Here is a 12,222-nt window from a genome sequence, read left to right as displayed (position 1 = left end):
GGCAAGCTCTGCTGCACAGCCTTAAGGAGAGATGACAGACTGATGTCAGGGCACCTGGTGAAATCCTTCTTCCTGAATAATCTGCACTCAGACCTTCAAGCCTGCAGAAAAACGATGCCTGGGCTTTTGCAGGGCACAAAGTGACAGTTGAAGAGTCGTTTGGCTTCCTAGAGGAGCAAAGCCTTTTCCTGTATAACCTGTAGCTCTGATGGATCTCCACTTTGCAGCTCTGGGTTCTCTCTCCAGACAGGGACTCAGGTAAGACTGATGTTGCCAGCACCTGCCTGCATTTACTGAGCAATGGTGTTGGTCTTTGAAAGCAGGAGCACCCTCCATCAGCCTCATGTGTGACCCCTGAGGGAGCCCAATTTGCCACCTGCACTGATGCTGAGGCCAAAAATGCTCCTGGCAGTGCTGAGAGAGTGGGGCAGGGCAGCCCCCAGCCCCTCCATGTGTGCCAGACCCACGGGTGCCCCTGAACTCCTCTCACTATGAGGCAGCTGGAGCTGCTGCTCCTCCAGCCTTTGTGCAAAGCCAGAGCACAGCTGGATGGGTGTCAGGCTTAGATCTCATCTGCTGAGGGACCGAAAGTGGAGCCCCATGGGGAGGGGTGAATGTGCTGGTTCCTCAGGCTCAAAGGGTTGCTCAGAGCTGGTGTTCTGCCTTTGGCTGCAACCCAGGGGGCCCAAGGAGTGCTGGCTCTGGGAGATGGAGATAAGTCCTTCCCAGAAACCAGACCCTTGAGCACCAAAGGTGCAGCTGCCACGCCGTGTCCCAGGCTTTAGTAATCCTGAGCCCTCCTGCACACGGTATTAGTCAGGCTCTTGCCACCTGAGATAAGAAAGTGGCAGCTTGCAAAGCCAGGGCTGTGCCACGTCCCCTGCTCCCCTGGGTGATGTAAGTGCCCAGCTGGGGCTCACAGCCCTGTTTTTGCTGCTCCACTGGCCTCTTTCATGACAAAAGCCCCAGTTTTGGTCATGTGCTGCCAAAAATCTAGGACAGAGACAGGAGCTGCGTGGGGCAGCCAGTTGAAGTTAAATAACAAGTGTTAACTGTAACCACAATGAAATGCAGAAAGTTCTGAAAGCTTTTGCAATTCAAAAACAGAGTTTGCTGGCTTTGATTTTGCTCCTTCATGTCACCCAAAGATGTGTCCCTGGTCCTCGTGGCACCCTGAGAGCCTGAAAGTTCCTGGACAAAGCTCTTCTGCTTTGTGCCAACTGACAGAATCTTTTCCTGTTCCAAGAAAGAGACCAGTGGGATTTCATTCCTCAGCCTCAGCCCATGAGAGGAGATGTCTGTCTGTCCTTCTGTGTTCAGGAGACACTTCCACCATGGTGTTCATCTGCCCTCCCCATGTTGGCCAACAGGAGATGACGAAGAAGGTTAATTACTTTCCTGCCAACAAGTACATGCTGTCCAGCACTGGGTGCTTATGGCTTTGAGGAAAATTTCCAAAGAGAAAAAGCAGAAGCAGCAGCTCCCCCAGGCAGCAGATGCTCTCGTGTGTTCCTTATTTTAAGTGAAACTTTCTCGTGTCCTGGGGGCAGTTGGTGCTCAGGGACTCCTGGAGTCCTCAGGAGTTTTTTCTCTGTGTGTTTGTGCATAAATTACAGCATCTGAACTGAAGCACTTGTGAAACCACTTATTTTTTCCTGTTCAAACTCAGTGTCCACATTCTGATTTCTCTGGCTGGATGTTGCACCTTCTTGCAAGCTGGGGTTGTCTCTGATGGGGAAAAGAGGTGGAAGGAATGAGTGACTGCAGTGGCAGTGCAGCTCTCAGGCACATGGTGGGATTTTGGGGTGTCTGTGCAGGGCCAGGAGTGGGACTGCTGATCCTTGTAGGTCCCTTCCAACTCAGGATATTCTATGATTCTGTGAATCCCCTGTCCTGTGTGGCAGTGTGGTGACACAACCCTGGATTTTGATGGCCACAGTGGATTGTCCCCAACCCACTTGCTGTGCCTTGGAGCCCCCTCAGGGCTCTCTGCCCCCGGCCAGGCTCTTGGCAACTTTGGCTTCAGCCATGGGTGGAGTGAGGTCCAACTGGGCTCCTAAAGGGTAGAATGGCAGTCAGGCAGTGGTTGTTGATGCCACTGAACTGTCTGGGTGTGCTGGGGGGCAGAAGTGGGATTTCTATGTAGTGTTGGCTGTGTTATGATGTCTGGATTGGCCACACTGCCCACAGCGTGTTTGTCTCTAGCCTAATGGTGATTCTCTGCTCCTCAAGAGCAGGGAGCTACAGGTCTGATAATCCTCCTCTGTATTTAGACCAATTCTATGATTCTTTTCCTCTAGAGTTTACTATTTCATTTTTTATTTATTTATTTTTTAGCCCCAAAAGTGGCTTAACCACATGCAGCCCTCAGCAGACAGAAAGCTCTGCGGCAGCAGCAGCGGCTGCTTGAGACACAGAATTTGGGCTGGTGGGAAGCTCTCCTTGTGTCAGCACAGGAGCAGCCAAGGTCAGGTGAACGACTCAGGCTCCCAGGCTGCTGATCAGGCTGTGCTCTCATGGGGAACATACCCAGCAAGGAAACCATTTGCTTCTGTGGGATATCAAAACCAGAAAACCACCTCCTTTGATCTAGGAGATGGTTTTGTGCTGTTACTGTAACACCCAGACTGACACTGAGATTGGCAGGAACTACCTCAGCACTAAGTGATGGGGGATAAGGGACATGCAGCAGCTTTTGGGGCTGCAGGAGAAGCAGGAGGCTGAACACAGAAGGGCTGTGCAGGGGAGCACTGTCCTGTGTTGGTTTGCAGAGGGGATGCTGCCCCTGGTCGTGGCGAGAGGGCTTGGAATTCAGCTGATCTTTAAGGTCCCTTCCCAACCATTCAGAGAATTCTGTGATTCTGTGCCTGGGGTCTCCTCCTGCAGCTCACCTGGCCCTGGGGGACCCAGCACAGCAGAGACCGGGCTGCTCCCCATCCCAGTGCTCCCGCTCTGGGCTCGTCTCCTCTCACCTCCTGCTGCTTCAGGCAGCTGTGCCCAGAGCCCACCCTGGGTTGGCATCATGCTGCTGTGTTACAAGGCTGGGGTTTGTTGTTTTTCTGCCCCTCCAACACTGATATTTTGGCATGTGTAAGTTCAGCACAGGTGTTGGCTCAGGGTGCAGCCTGGAAGGACACTGGGTGATGCTGTGCTGGGGTTCTGGCTGGGGGCAGGTGCCACACATGGATGACCTGGGCCAGTGCCCTGAGTCTGCCAGCCCTTCAGGCTGCCCTCTGGGGGGTTTTGCCTGTTTATTTCAGTGGGGCATCCTGGCAGGGAGGGGCTGTTGCGGGCAAAGATGCTGCCTGTGGACATGGTCAGAAATGAATCATGGTGATTGCTCCTCCACTGGAAGTGTCAGTTCTCCATGGGAGATGCTGCCTTTGATGGTTTCTGCTGGGATTTCCACAACACCCTTCCTAAATCTTCTCAGACATGACGAATATGTTTAGTCAGAGATATGTTTGAGTGCTTTTGCCCACCAGATCTGTGTCATGACAAACATCCCTGTGTTTTGGTGACAAAAGGCACAGACATCTTTGCACGTGGCTTGCATGGAGTCTGGCAGGGAATGTCCCTTGGCTCTGACCTGTGCCCAGGGTGGGAGCCCTGCAGCACTTCTCTGTAGCCCTGCCAGCTTCCCATCCCTGCTCCAGAGGGGCTCAGGTGCCCCTTCCCACTGTGCCACCTCCTCTCCCACACGGATCTGCCAGGAGCAGGCAGCCATCCCACCTGGAATGCTGACTTGCTCCGCCTCCTCCTTCTCCTGAATCAAACTGCTCCTGTAGCATCAGGTACCTGGAACCCTTTGTTCTCTGCACAGCACGAGGATTCCATCTGCTTCCTTCCTGTGGTTATTTAACCAGAGTGACTGAGCTTTACTGAGAAACCCTCCACAGCTGAGCTGATGTTGCTCTTTTCCACACACAGGGCAGAGCCCAGACACCAGTTTCAGTCTCAAGGGTCCTTGAGTTCCTGCTTTGAGCTGATGATATGGGCTCTGAGAGCTGCTTCCTGCCTCTCTGTGGAAGAAAACTTATATAAAAGGGATGAAAATAGGTGCAGAGGGGCTGGGGGAGCGTGAGGAGCAGATCTGCCTGGAGTGAAGCTTCCAGAAGTGCTTGTAAGTGCAGGTTTGGCTGAGAACACAAATAATCTCTTGAGGCAAAGTCAGTGTTTCACTGACCCACATCAGACTGGAGTCTGAGCAGAAACAGGTTTAGAAATTGCTGTATCAAGTGAAAAAATTTTTTTCTAATCCAGTGAGGAAGGAAACTTTACTGTCAAAAACACCTGGAGTCTGCTGGACCTGCAAGTAAAGGGTTGAGAGCAGTGAAAATGAAAGAGGCTCGAAAGTGAAACAGGAACGTGAAGGGGCAGGTGCCTCCAGCAGCCACCAGGGCTGGGCTCTCGGGGTGACCTGGAGCTTGGGGATGTCACACTGGCTGAATTCTGGGTTCATTAACAGCAGAGCTGTAAATTGCCATGTGCATGGCCACTTGGTTTTGTTCAGGATGTGGAGAGGGCTCCACCTGCAGAGATACAGAACCCCCAGACTGGGACTATCAGCAGTTCTGCTGTTGGTTAGTCTGGGTTTTAACTGGCACCTACTGTCTGATTTAGGATCAAGTCTCATCCTGACAGAGCAAATGTGAAGTTGAAAACATCCCAGCAGATAAACAGAGGCAGCAACGGTCTGTCCTGTAGTCCAGGGGCAGGGATGTGAAAGCCCTTGGGAATATCAACGACATTTGGGAATTCTAGCCAGTTATTTAACTGTAAATGCTGCTCTAACAAGGGCCATGCCTGAAACAGTTGCTAATTAGAGGCTGAAGAGGCTGGAGCGACCCACAGAGTACCTTGGGGCTTGTCTTTCTCTGCTGTAGGAAATCACTGACAAGTATTTTGTCAGAAATTTGCTTTTAAATGTGAGGACTTCAGGTCTCCTCACTTCCCTGGTCATTAACACACTCAGCTCCTCCTCCATGGTCCTTCCCACCTGGACCTGTGCCCGCTGGGCTCTCTCCCAGCACAGTGACACTGGGCACAGAATGTGTGCACTGCTGCTGATTTGCAGCCCTGTTAACAGCTTGCAGGAACACAACAGAGGCTTGGTTCATTAGGAGGTCTTTATTAGCAAAAATAAAAGATTTCCTTTCATACAGATAAATAGGCAGGAGTTCACAGAGTGACAGTGGAGCTGCTGGAGTGACTCTCCCCATGGCTTCAGGGCTGTCCTTGCTTCCCCTACAGCAAACAAGTCAAGGGGGTTGGTGGAAAAACAAGTCCAGAGTTGGCTCAATGGGAGCTTAACATGTCGTGGTGAGAAGCTTAATTGAAGTTTTACAATGTTTGGCTCCCACAGTGCCCTTGAGCCCGTGCCCACCCCCTGCTTTCAGCAGGAGCCATCCATGGAGCAGCATTCCTGCCCTGCCTCTGGGATAAGCAGTTCCCAGGCGGGCAGGCTGCCAGCAGGGATGCCCTTCTGTCACCATCTATGTACACACAGGATAAATCCACTATAAATAGCCTCTCTTCAGCAGGAACTCACAGAGCAAGCAGCCAACTGGCAGTGTTTCCTCATAGCGGGGCTCTTTTACCTCTAAATATTAGAAGTAAATGCCTTTGGGTTGTGGCAGTTTCCTCTGGCTCAGTGTCCTGGGGCACCTGGGGGGGTTCACAGGAGACTGGGCAGAGCAGGAAGGGGAGCCCTAAAATCAGCCACGTTGGGGGCACTGAAGCTGCTCTTGCTGCAGCCCCTCCCTGTGGCTGGTGGGGATTAGAAATCAAATCCCAATATTGCCAGTGCTGGAAGCAACATCATAGATTTGAATGCAAATTACACAAGCCACCCTAAAATGGTGGTTAATTAATTAATTAACTAATTAATTAAATATCCTCTAACTTCTAAAAGAAAACAGACAACAATAAAACAGTGAGTAAAACCCAATCAGAGACTGGAAAATAGTAAGATGAACTTCTGAAAGTGCAGAGTGGCTGACCCAGCAGCTCTGGAAGGCAGATAATTAGCAATAGTTAAGTTCTATTAGAACCAAACATTTAATTCCTACTACTATTTTTTTTTCCTTTAATCTGGACTATAGACTTAAGTCTAGAGGTAGATTAATTGAGCTGTTGCTGTGTTTGTGGGAGTGCAGGTGCTCCTCTTCACAAACATAAAAACATCTGATTGCATAAATAAATAGAGAGATAGAACTTAAGGAGAATGTAATTTTCTTAAAATTAACCTTTGTGGATCTCAGAGCTGGAATTCCTCCTGATCAGGAGTGGAATTTCACTTGGGATAAGCTCTGCTCATTGTCTGCTCTCCAAAAAAATGCTGCTTTGGGTGTTTTGAAGCTATGGATAAAACACCACTATGATAACCAGTATTAAAATATTGAACAATAAATAGTATTTTACAAGCTCATACTTTTCTTCAAAACACATTGTAAACATAAACACTGAGGTATAAAAAGTAATAAATATTAAATTTAAACAAAAATAACTTTTAAATTCAATAGTGAAATGGAAATTATTGACCTGTAACACTTGACTTGAACCCTGAAATAACCTGAGCTCTTGCAGCCTGAAGTGACTTCTGGGCAAATAGCAGGATTTGGTGGGAAAAAGGGGCACTCTCAGTTCCTTCTCTTCAACATCAAGTATTTTTCGATGTAGTTGATGAAAATGTCAAACTCTCCCATGGCCTTGTAGATCCCGTTCTGGCTCATCTGCAGGTGGAAGCCAAGGGGGTTTAGTCTGACTGTGGTGATGGATGTGATGCACAATCCCTGCACAAATTCTCCTTCCACCCACACCTCCTGTTCTCTGCCCAGTTCCCAGGGGGAACCCACCAGCTGCTCCTTCGGGCATCACTCTCTGCATTCCTCTGCCTTAGGTTTTAATGTCATTAAAGATATTTTGGGATCTGTTCTCCACTCTAGGCTGAAGCCCTCAGTAAGATCTGTGTCCTCCTGCTGGAGCAGCCAGTCCCTGCCCCTCAGCACAGCCCCACAGGCAGGACCTTACCTTGGTGAAGGTCTCCTTCACGTGCCTCATGCTTTTGCTCCTCTCCTCACAGGTGAAGAATCTGTGCTGCAAAGGGAAAGAGCAGTGGCTTCAGCCCCAGGGGGTTTGTGTGGTGGTGGCTCTGCCCTGCCCTGCCCCTCCTCCCTGACCTCCCCACCTCCCCTGCTCTCTCTGGGGCAGCAATCACACCTGGTTGGCACCTGGTGGAAGGAGCCTGGTGTGACCCCAGCCTGTTCCCAGCCCTGTGCCCTTTGCTGCCAGTGCCAGGTGAGGTGCTCTCTGCCCAGGGCAGGATTTATCCCACCTGACCCCGGTGATGGACTCCTGGCTGCACCAGGAGGGATTTTGGGAGGCACCACCACAGTCATGAGGCTCCAGCATGCAGGTGAAGGACAGACCCCCCGGTGCCCTCCTCTTCCCTCTTTAACCACACTCTGCTGTGCAGGGCTGGCTGCAAATGTTGCTCTGGCAGAGCCTTTGCATCATCCTGCAAGCCTGGTGAGCAGAAAACAATCCTTGTGTGCTCTGCCAGCCCCAGCATGGATTTCTGCTTTGCCACACCATCCCACCACCCACACCCGGCCCCTGGGGTCACCCAGTACCCGCTGCCCACCCTGCTGATGCAGAGCCCCACTCACACAGCGCCTCATGGTTGTCCTCAGGTTCAGCAGCAGGTTGCCCAGGTCGCCCATGCTCTGCTGGTGGTGTGTGCTGGTCCTCATGGCTCTGGGCAGCACCTCCTCCATGTAGAAGCCCATCATCTCGGACACAGCCTGGCAGCCCAAGCTCCCCTGGGGTGAGAGGAGGGGACTGGGTTGAAATCAGAGTGGTGCTGGTGGTGGAACTGTGCCAGCCTTTGTCCCTGCAGGGCTGTCCTGCTGGGCCATCAGGAAATGCCCCAGCTCCAGACTGCTTTGTCTCTGCTGAAACACCAGCTGAAGGATGGACAAGGACAGGGGACTGAGAGGAGAGTTGTGATTCTTACCTTCAGTTCCTCCAGCAGGTCGGAGCTGAGCAGTTGGATGCTGAGTTCATCATCTTTTGATTGCTGTGGGGTGTAAAGAAAACATGAGCTTTTTTAGGCAGAACATCAACACTCTCTTCACTTTGCCTCATCAAACGATCCTTTTCTTGTTTGAATTCGTGGTCTCACTGCAGCAAAGAGCACCCAGCACAAAGGTCTGCAGAGCTGTGACCCCAGGTACAGGAGTCACCAGTTCTTTGGTCCATAATCTTGCAGGACAACGACTGTTAGGTCAGAACAGCAAGAAAATGAAATCACAAACTTGAGTGATATTGATTTTGTTGATGTGAAACTCCTCTCACTGCTGCCAGCACCACGCACTCACTTCAGCTGCACAGGGTGTTATCTGAGAGTGCTGCTGGAGACTGCAACGCTCCTCAGGGAGGGGGCAAAGCCATGGCAGCCCTTGCAAGCCACCCCATCCTGTCTGACAGCTCAGGAGGGTTTAATCCCCTGGGGTTTGTTACCCCTGTAAGTCTCCAGTTGATGGGGGAAAAAAAGAGTTTGTTCTCATGGTGCCCCTGTTGCATCAGCAGCTCTGAAAGACCAAATAGCTGCAGCAGGGTGGGCTTGCACCACCCAAAGGATGACCCCATGGCACCAAGGGACTTAAAAGCTGTCCTGAGAGGTTAAAAATACTCCTTCCCAACATTATCTGGGAGAGTTACAGCAAGATTTATGTCTAAACTCTTAGCTGCATTCGTTTGATAACAAATAAAACCATGACATGAGCTTGAGATTTAATCTGAAGAATTATCCTGTTTTATGGCTAAAACACACTGACATCAACTAAATCAGTAACAAAGATGTGACCAGCCATTTCTATGAGTACTGGTGCCATGGCAGATGCTCTGAGTGCATCTCCTGCTGCTTCCTCAGCAGCCCCGGGGCTCCTGTTCGTTGTGAGGCAGAGCCATGACCTTGTGCAGACACCAAAGCAGGTGTTCAGTGACTGCAGAGTTTCTCCAGTCATAAAACACCCTGTGCACGTTTCTGTGGTTCTTTCAGAGCAGAATTCTTTAGCAAGAGATTTCCCTTTCCACCCAGCATTGAGGAGAGGCTGGACCTCTGTGCCCTGAAGGAAGGACAATTTCCTTCCTATTAATTCAGTGATTAATTGGGTTTGCAACTTTTGATGGGAAGTCTGGCTAGTAAGGTCCACAAAGCTTCATTATGAAATCTCAAGTTCATTGCAACTAAAACCAGGCAGAACCCCCTTGTGTGCTGCCTCTCAGTGAGCAATGAAACCGAACTTAACCGTAACACAACCCATGCGAAAGAATTTCTGCCGGGAGGAAGCTCTTCCCCCTCCTCCAAATCACTGAACTTTGCAACAGAGAAAGACAAAGAAACTAGCAGGGTTATTATACTTACAAAATAATCCTTGATTTCCTCAAACTTGGCTCGCAGCTCCCTGAGCTTTGCAGGCAGGAGCTGGGGGAAGTGCTGGCAGGAGGGCTGGCAGCGGGCACCAGCTGCCAGGAGGAGCAGGAGCAGGACGGGCATGGCTCTGCAGCTGGAGCAGCTCCTCATGCTGTGCCAATGGGCTGCTCCCCTTCTGGTCCAGCTCTCGGATGGATTTCACAGGAGGGTCTAAAGCAGATCTGTAGTTTTCACCTTGATGGAGCCCCTAATTTATATTCTCAAAAAATCGCTCCATTTCCTCTCCCCCGTTTCCTGACGGCAATATTGGGGTTTTAAGACATTCATTAAAACCAAATGTCACTTGGGTTTCCCGTCAACTGGGGTTTCCTGTTCTCTTGACCTCCCTCCTCTCCTCACACCCCATCAATTCTTTTGTGCTTAGACTCTGCAATTTTTTTTTCTTTCTCATTGCTCGTTTCTTGTAAATTTAAATGCAGCTGAAGAGGAAAGTTACAGACACATGAAGGTGCTGTGTGAGGTTAATTGCTTCTTCTCACAATTACTTTTTATATTTAGATGAATGCTCTATTGTTAGGGTGAAAAGAAAAAAGTGTTGCTACTTTTACACCTCTGTGTCAAACCTGCAGCATCATCACTGAGCAGTGTTGCCTTTCATGAACTTGTACAAATACACTGTCTCCTTTTTTTGGCATTCTGATGCTAATCTGCAAATACATTTAATCATCTGAAATCTTGATTTTTAATCAGATTTTTTTTCCCCCCAGTTAGTGCATGTGTCTCCTGAAGCCAATGTGAATGTTCACTGCTCAGCAAGCTCAAAGACTCTGCTCCCCAGTTTGAGCTGGTGGTGTGTCTGGATGCTGGTGGGATCAGCTCCATGGTGTGAGGGGCTTTGTGGAAGGGTCCAGCCATGGGTAATCAGATTTTTTTCCCCCCCAGTTAGTGCATATGTCTCCTGAAGCCAATGTGAATGTTCACTGCTCAGCAAGCTCAAAGACTCTGCTCCCCAGTTTGAGCTGGTGGTGTGTCTGGATGCTGGTGGGATCAGCTCTATGGTGTGAGGGGCTTTGTGGAAGGGTCCAGCCATGGGTAATCAGATTTTTTTTCCCCCCAGTTAGTGCATGTGTCTCCTGAAGCCAATGTGAATGTTCACTGCTCAGCAAGCTCAAAGACTCTGCTCCCCAGTTTGAGCTGGTGGTGTGTCTGGATGCTGGTGGGATCAGCTCTATGGTGTGAGGGGCTTTGTGGAAGGGTCCAGCCATGGATGTGTCGCTGCTCAGGTCCCCTGAGGCTCCCCCAGGACAGGGTTTGTGCCACTATTTTAACACTGGGGTTTGGTGTTAAAGTTCACAGGCAGGGAATGATTATCCACATTTCAGGCTTTTCAATTTCGTTTCCCAGAGATGGACAGAAGCCCATCCAAGCAACCCCATGCTGGCTGTAAAGACTGTTTGTCCTGTCTTAACTGGGACTTATTGTCCCAGCTCTGATAAAGTTGCCTCTTCAGAGCTGGAGACAATTCCTCTGACGTCTCCTCTTTTTCCGTTTCCCTCTCTGTTCTGGGCTTTATAACTTGGTCCACAAGCCTCAACTTCCTCGTGATAAAGATTTCACTTATTAATTTGGGACTCTGGTATCCAAGAAAGTGAAAGGGGTGATAAATTTGGCTTTTCTGAAATCAGAGAGTTTTCTTTGAAATCTCTCATGTTCTTTTGAAATAGTTCATTCTTCCCAGCCTGCCCCCAACAGGGGACAAATCCCTTAAATTCTCATCTCCTTCATCACACTGAACCTCTTTCAGGTTGAGTTTGCAAACCTCTGCCAAAGAACTTGTTACACACAAAAAAATACTGCAAAAATGCCAAGTATTGTTTGCTCTTGTATGCTGAGATTTTTTCATTTTAGTTTTAGAAGCAGAAGAGAGGAATGTTTGGCATGCACATGTATGAGTAAGGAAAAGGGGATGAAACATCTGGAGGGATTGAGATGGGGACAGTGAGGGATTTTGTGCTGTGATTTGTTTTCCTCTGGTAGTTGGTGCCTCTTCCAGAGGTGGTGTGAGCAGAGCTCCTGGTGAATCACTGCAGACACCCTGTGCATCTGAATCACGGCGTGTCACGTTTTTGGTGACCCATTTTTCTTCCCCTGCTCTAACACAGCCATGTGGTTTCTCCTCTTGACTGTCGGCAGAAGAATCAGAAAGGAGAAGGGCAGAAGACCAAGACCAAGAGTAAACTGAGGGGTTTTAAGTTCAGTTTCCACTGGCAGAATCCCACCTTTCCCTGGGCTCCCACCTGGGGAAATGTTTTGCTTCTTTTGCATTAATTTGAACCTGCCAGGGGTTGTTAAATCTTCAGTGGCAAAACCTGGACAGCTGCTGAAGCTTCATCAGGGCATCAGAGCTGATGTATAAAGTTGGTGGGTGTGATGCTGGCAGGGGCCAGTGTGCTGAGCCAGATCCTGGAGCTGAACTCACTCCCTTGGGTGAAAAATGCAGCCCCAGACACTTCCCTGCAAATTCTAAAACTCTTGGCTCCCACTCTGCTTCACCATCCAATGACTTAATTAAAAAGTGTTGAACTGCTTAAATATTCAGGATGTAAGTACAAGGTAACAAATACATAAACAGAATATGACTTAAGTCTCATATTACAACCTGTCCATTCTAGAACAAAATTCTAGTTTTCCACAGTTAAACAATCATTAATGTGGAAATTCTGCCAAGGTATTAGTAAACTTCAGTCTCACAGTTCAGTTTATTCACAGCAACAGCTTGGACT

At 49.4% G+C, this 12,222-nt stretch overlaps 1 protein-coding gene across 1 annotated transcript; it reads right to left on the bottom strand.

The window, feature by feature from the left end:
- Nucleotides 1-6,641: 6,641 nt before the first annotated feature.
- Nucleotides 6,642-9,630, bottom strand: IL10 (interleukin 10). The gene is made up of 5 exons (XM_071578702.1): nucleotides 9,431-9,630; nucleotides 8,018-8,080; nucleotides 7,671-7,823; nucleotides 7,033-7,098; nucleotides 6,642-6,734 (listed from the first exon to the last, which is right to left on the bottom strand). Exons 1-5 carry the CDS (start codon nucleotides 9,587-9,589, stop codon nucleotides 6,642-6,644), a joined length of 534 nt encoding a protein of 177 aa, XP_071434803.1. The 5' UTR covers nucleotides 9,590-9,630.
- Between the last annotated feature and the right edge of the window lie 2,592 nt (nucleotides 9,631-12,222).

Source organism: Pithys albifrons, chromosome 28 (genome assembly GCF_047495875.1).
Source record: "Pithys albifrons albifrons isolate INPA30051 chromosome 28, PitAlb_v1, whole genome shotgun sequence".
Taxonomy (NCBI): Eukaryota; Metazoa; Chordata; class Aves; order Passeriformes; family Thamnophilidae; genus Pithys; species Pithys albifrons.
The sequence above is the reverse complement of the archived record's forward strand: the minus strand, read 5'-3'. Positions and strand labels throughout refer to the sequence as shown.

Bases quoted from the DNA above. Each gene is read 5' to 3' on its own strand.
- IL10 (XM_071578702.1), bottom strand. From the start codon at position 9,589: ATGAGGAGCTGCTCCAGCTGCAGAGCCATGCCCGTCCTGCTCCTGCTC. The intron at 8,081-9,430 runs GTAAGTATAATA...TACACCCCACAG, and splicing joins AGGAAATCAAGGATTATTTT to CAATCAAAAGATGATGAACT. The intron at 7,824-8,017 runs GTAAGAATCACA...CTCTCACCCCAG, and splicing joins ACCTGCTGGAGGAACTGAAG to GGGAGCTTGGGCTGCCAGGC.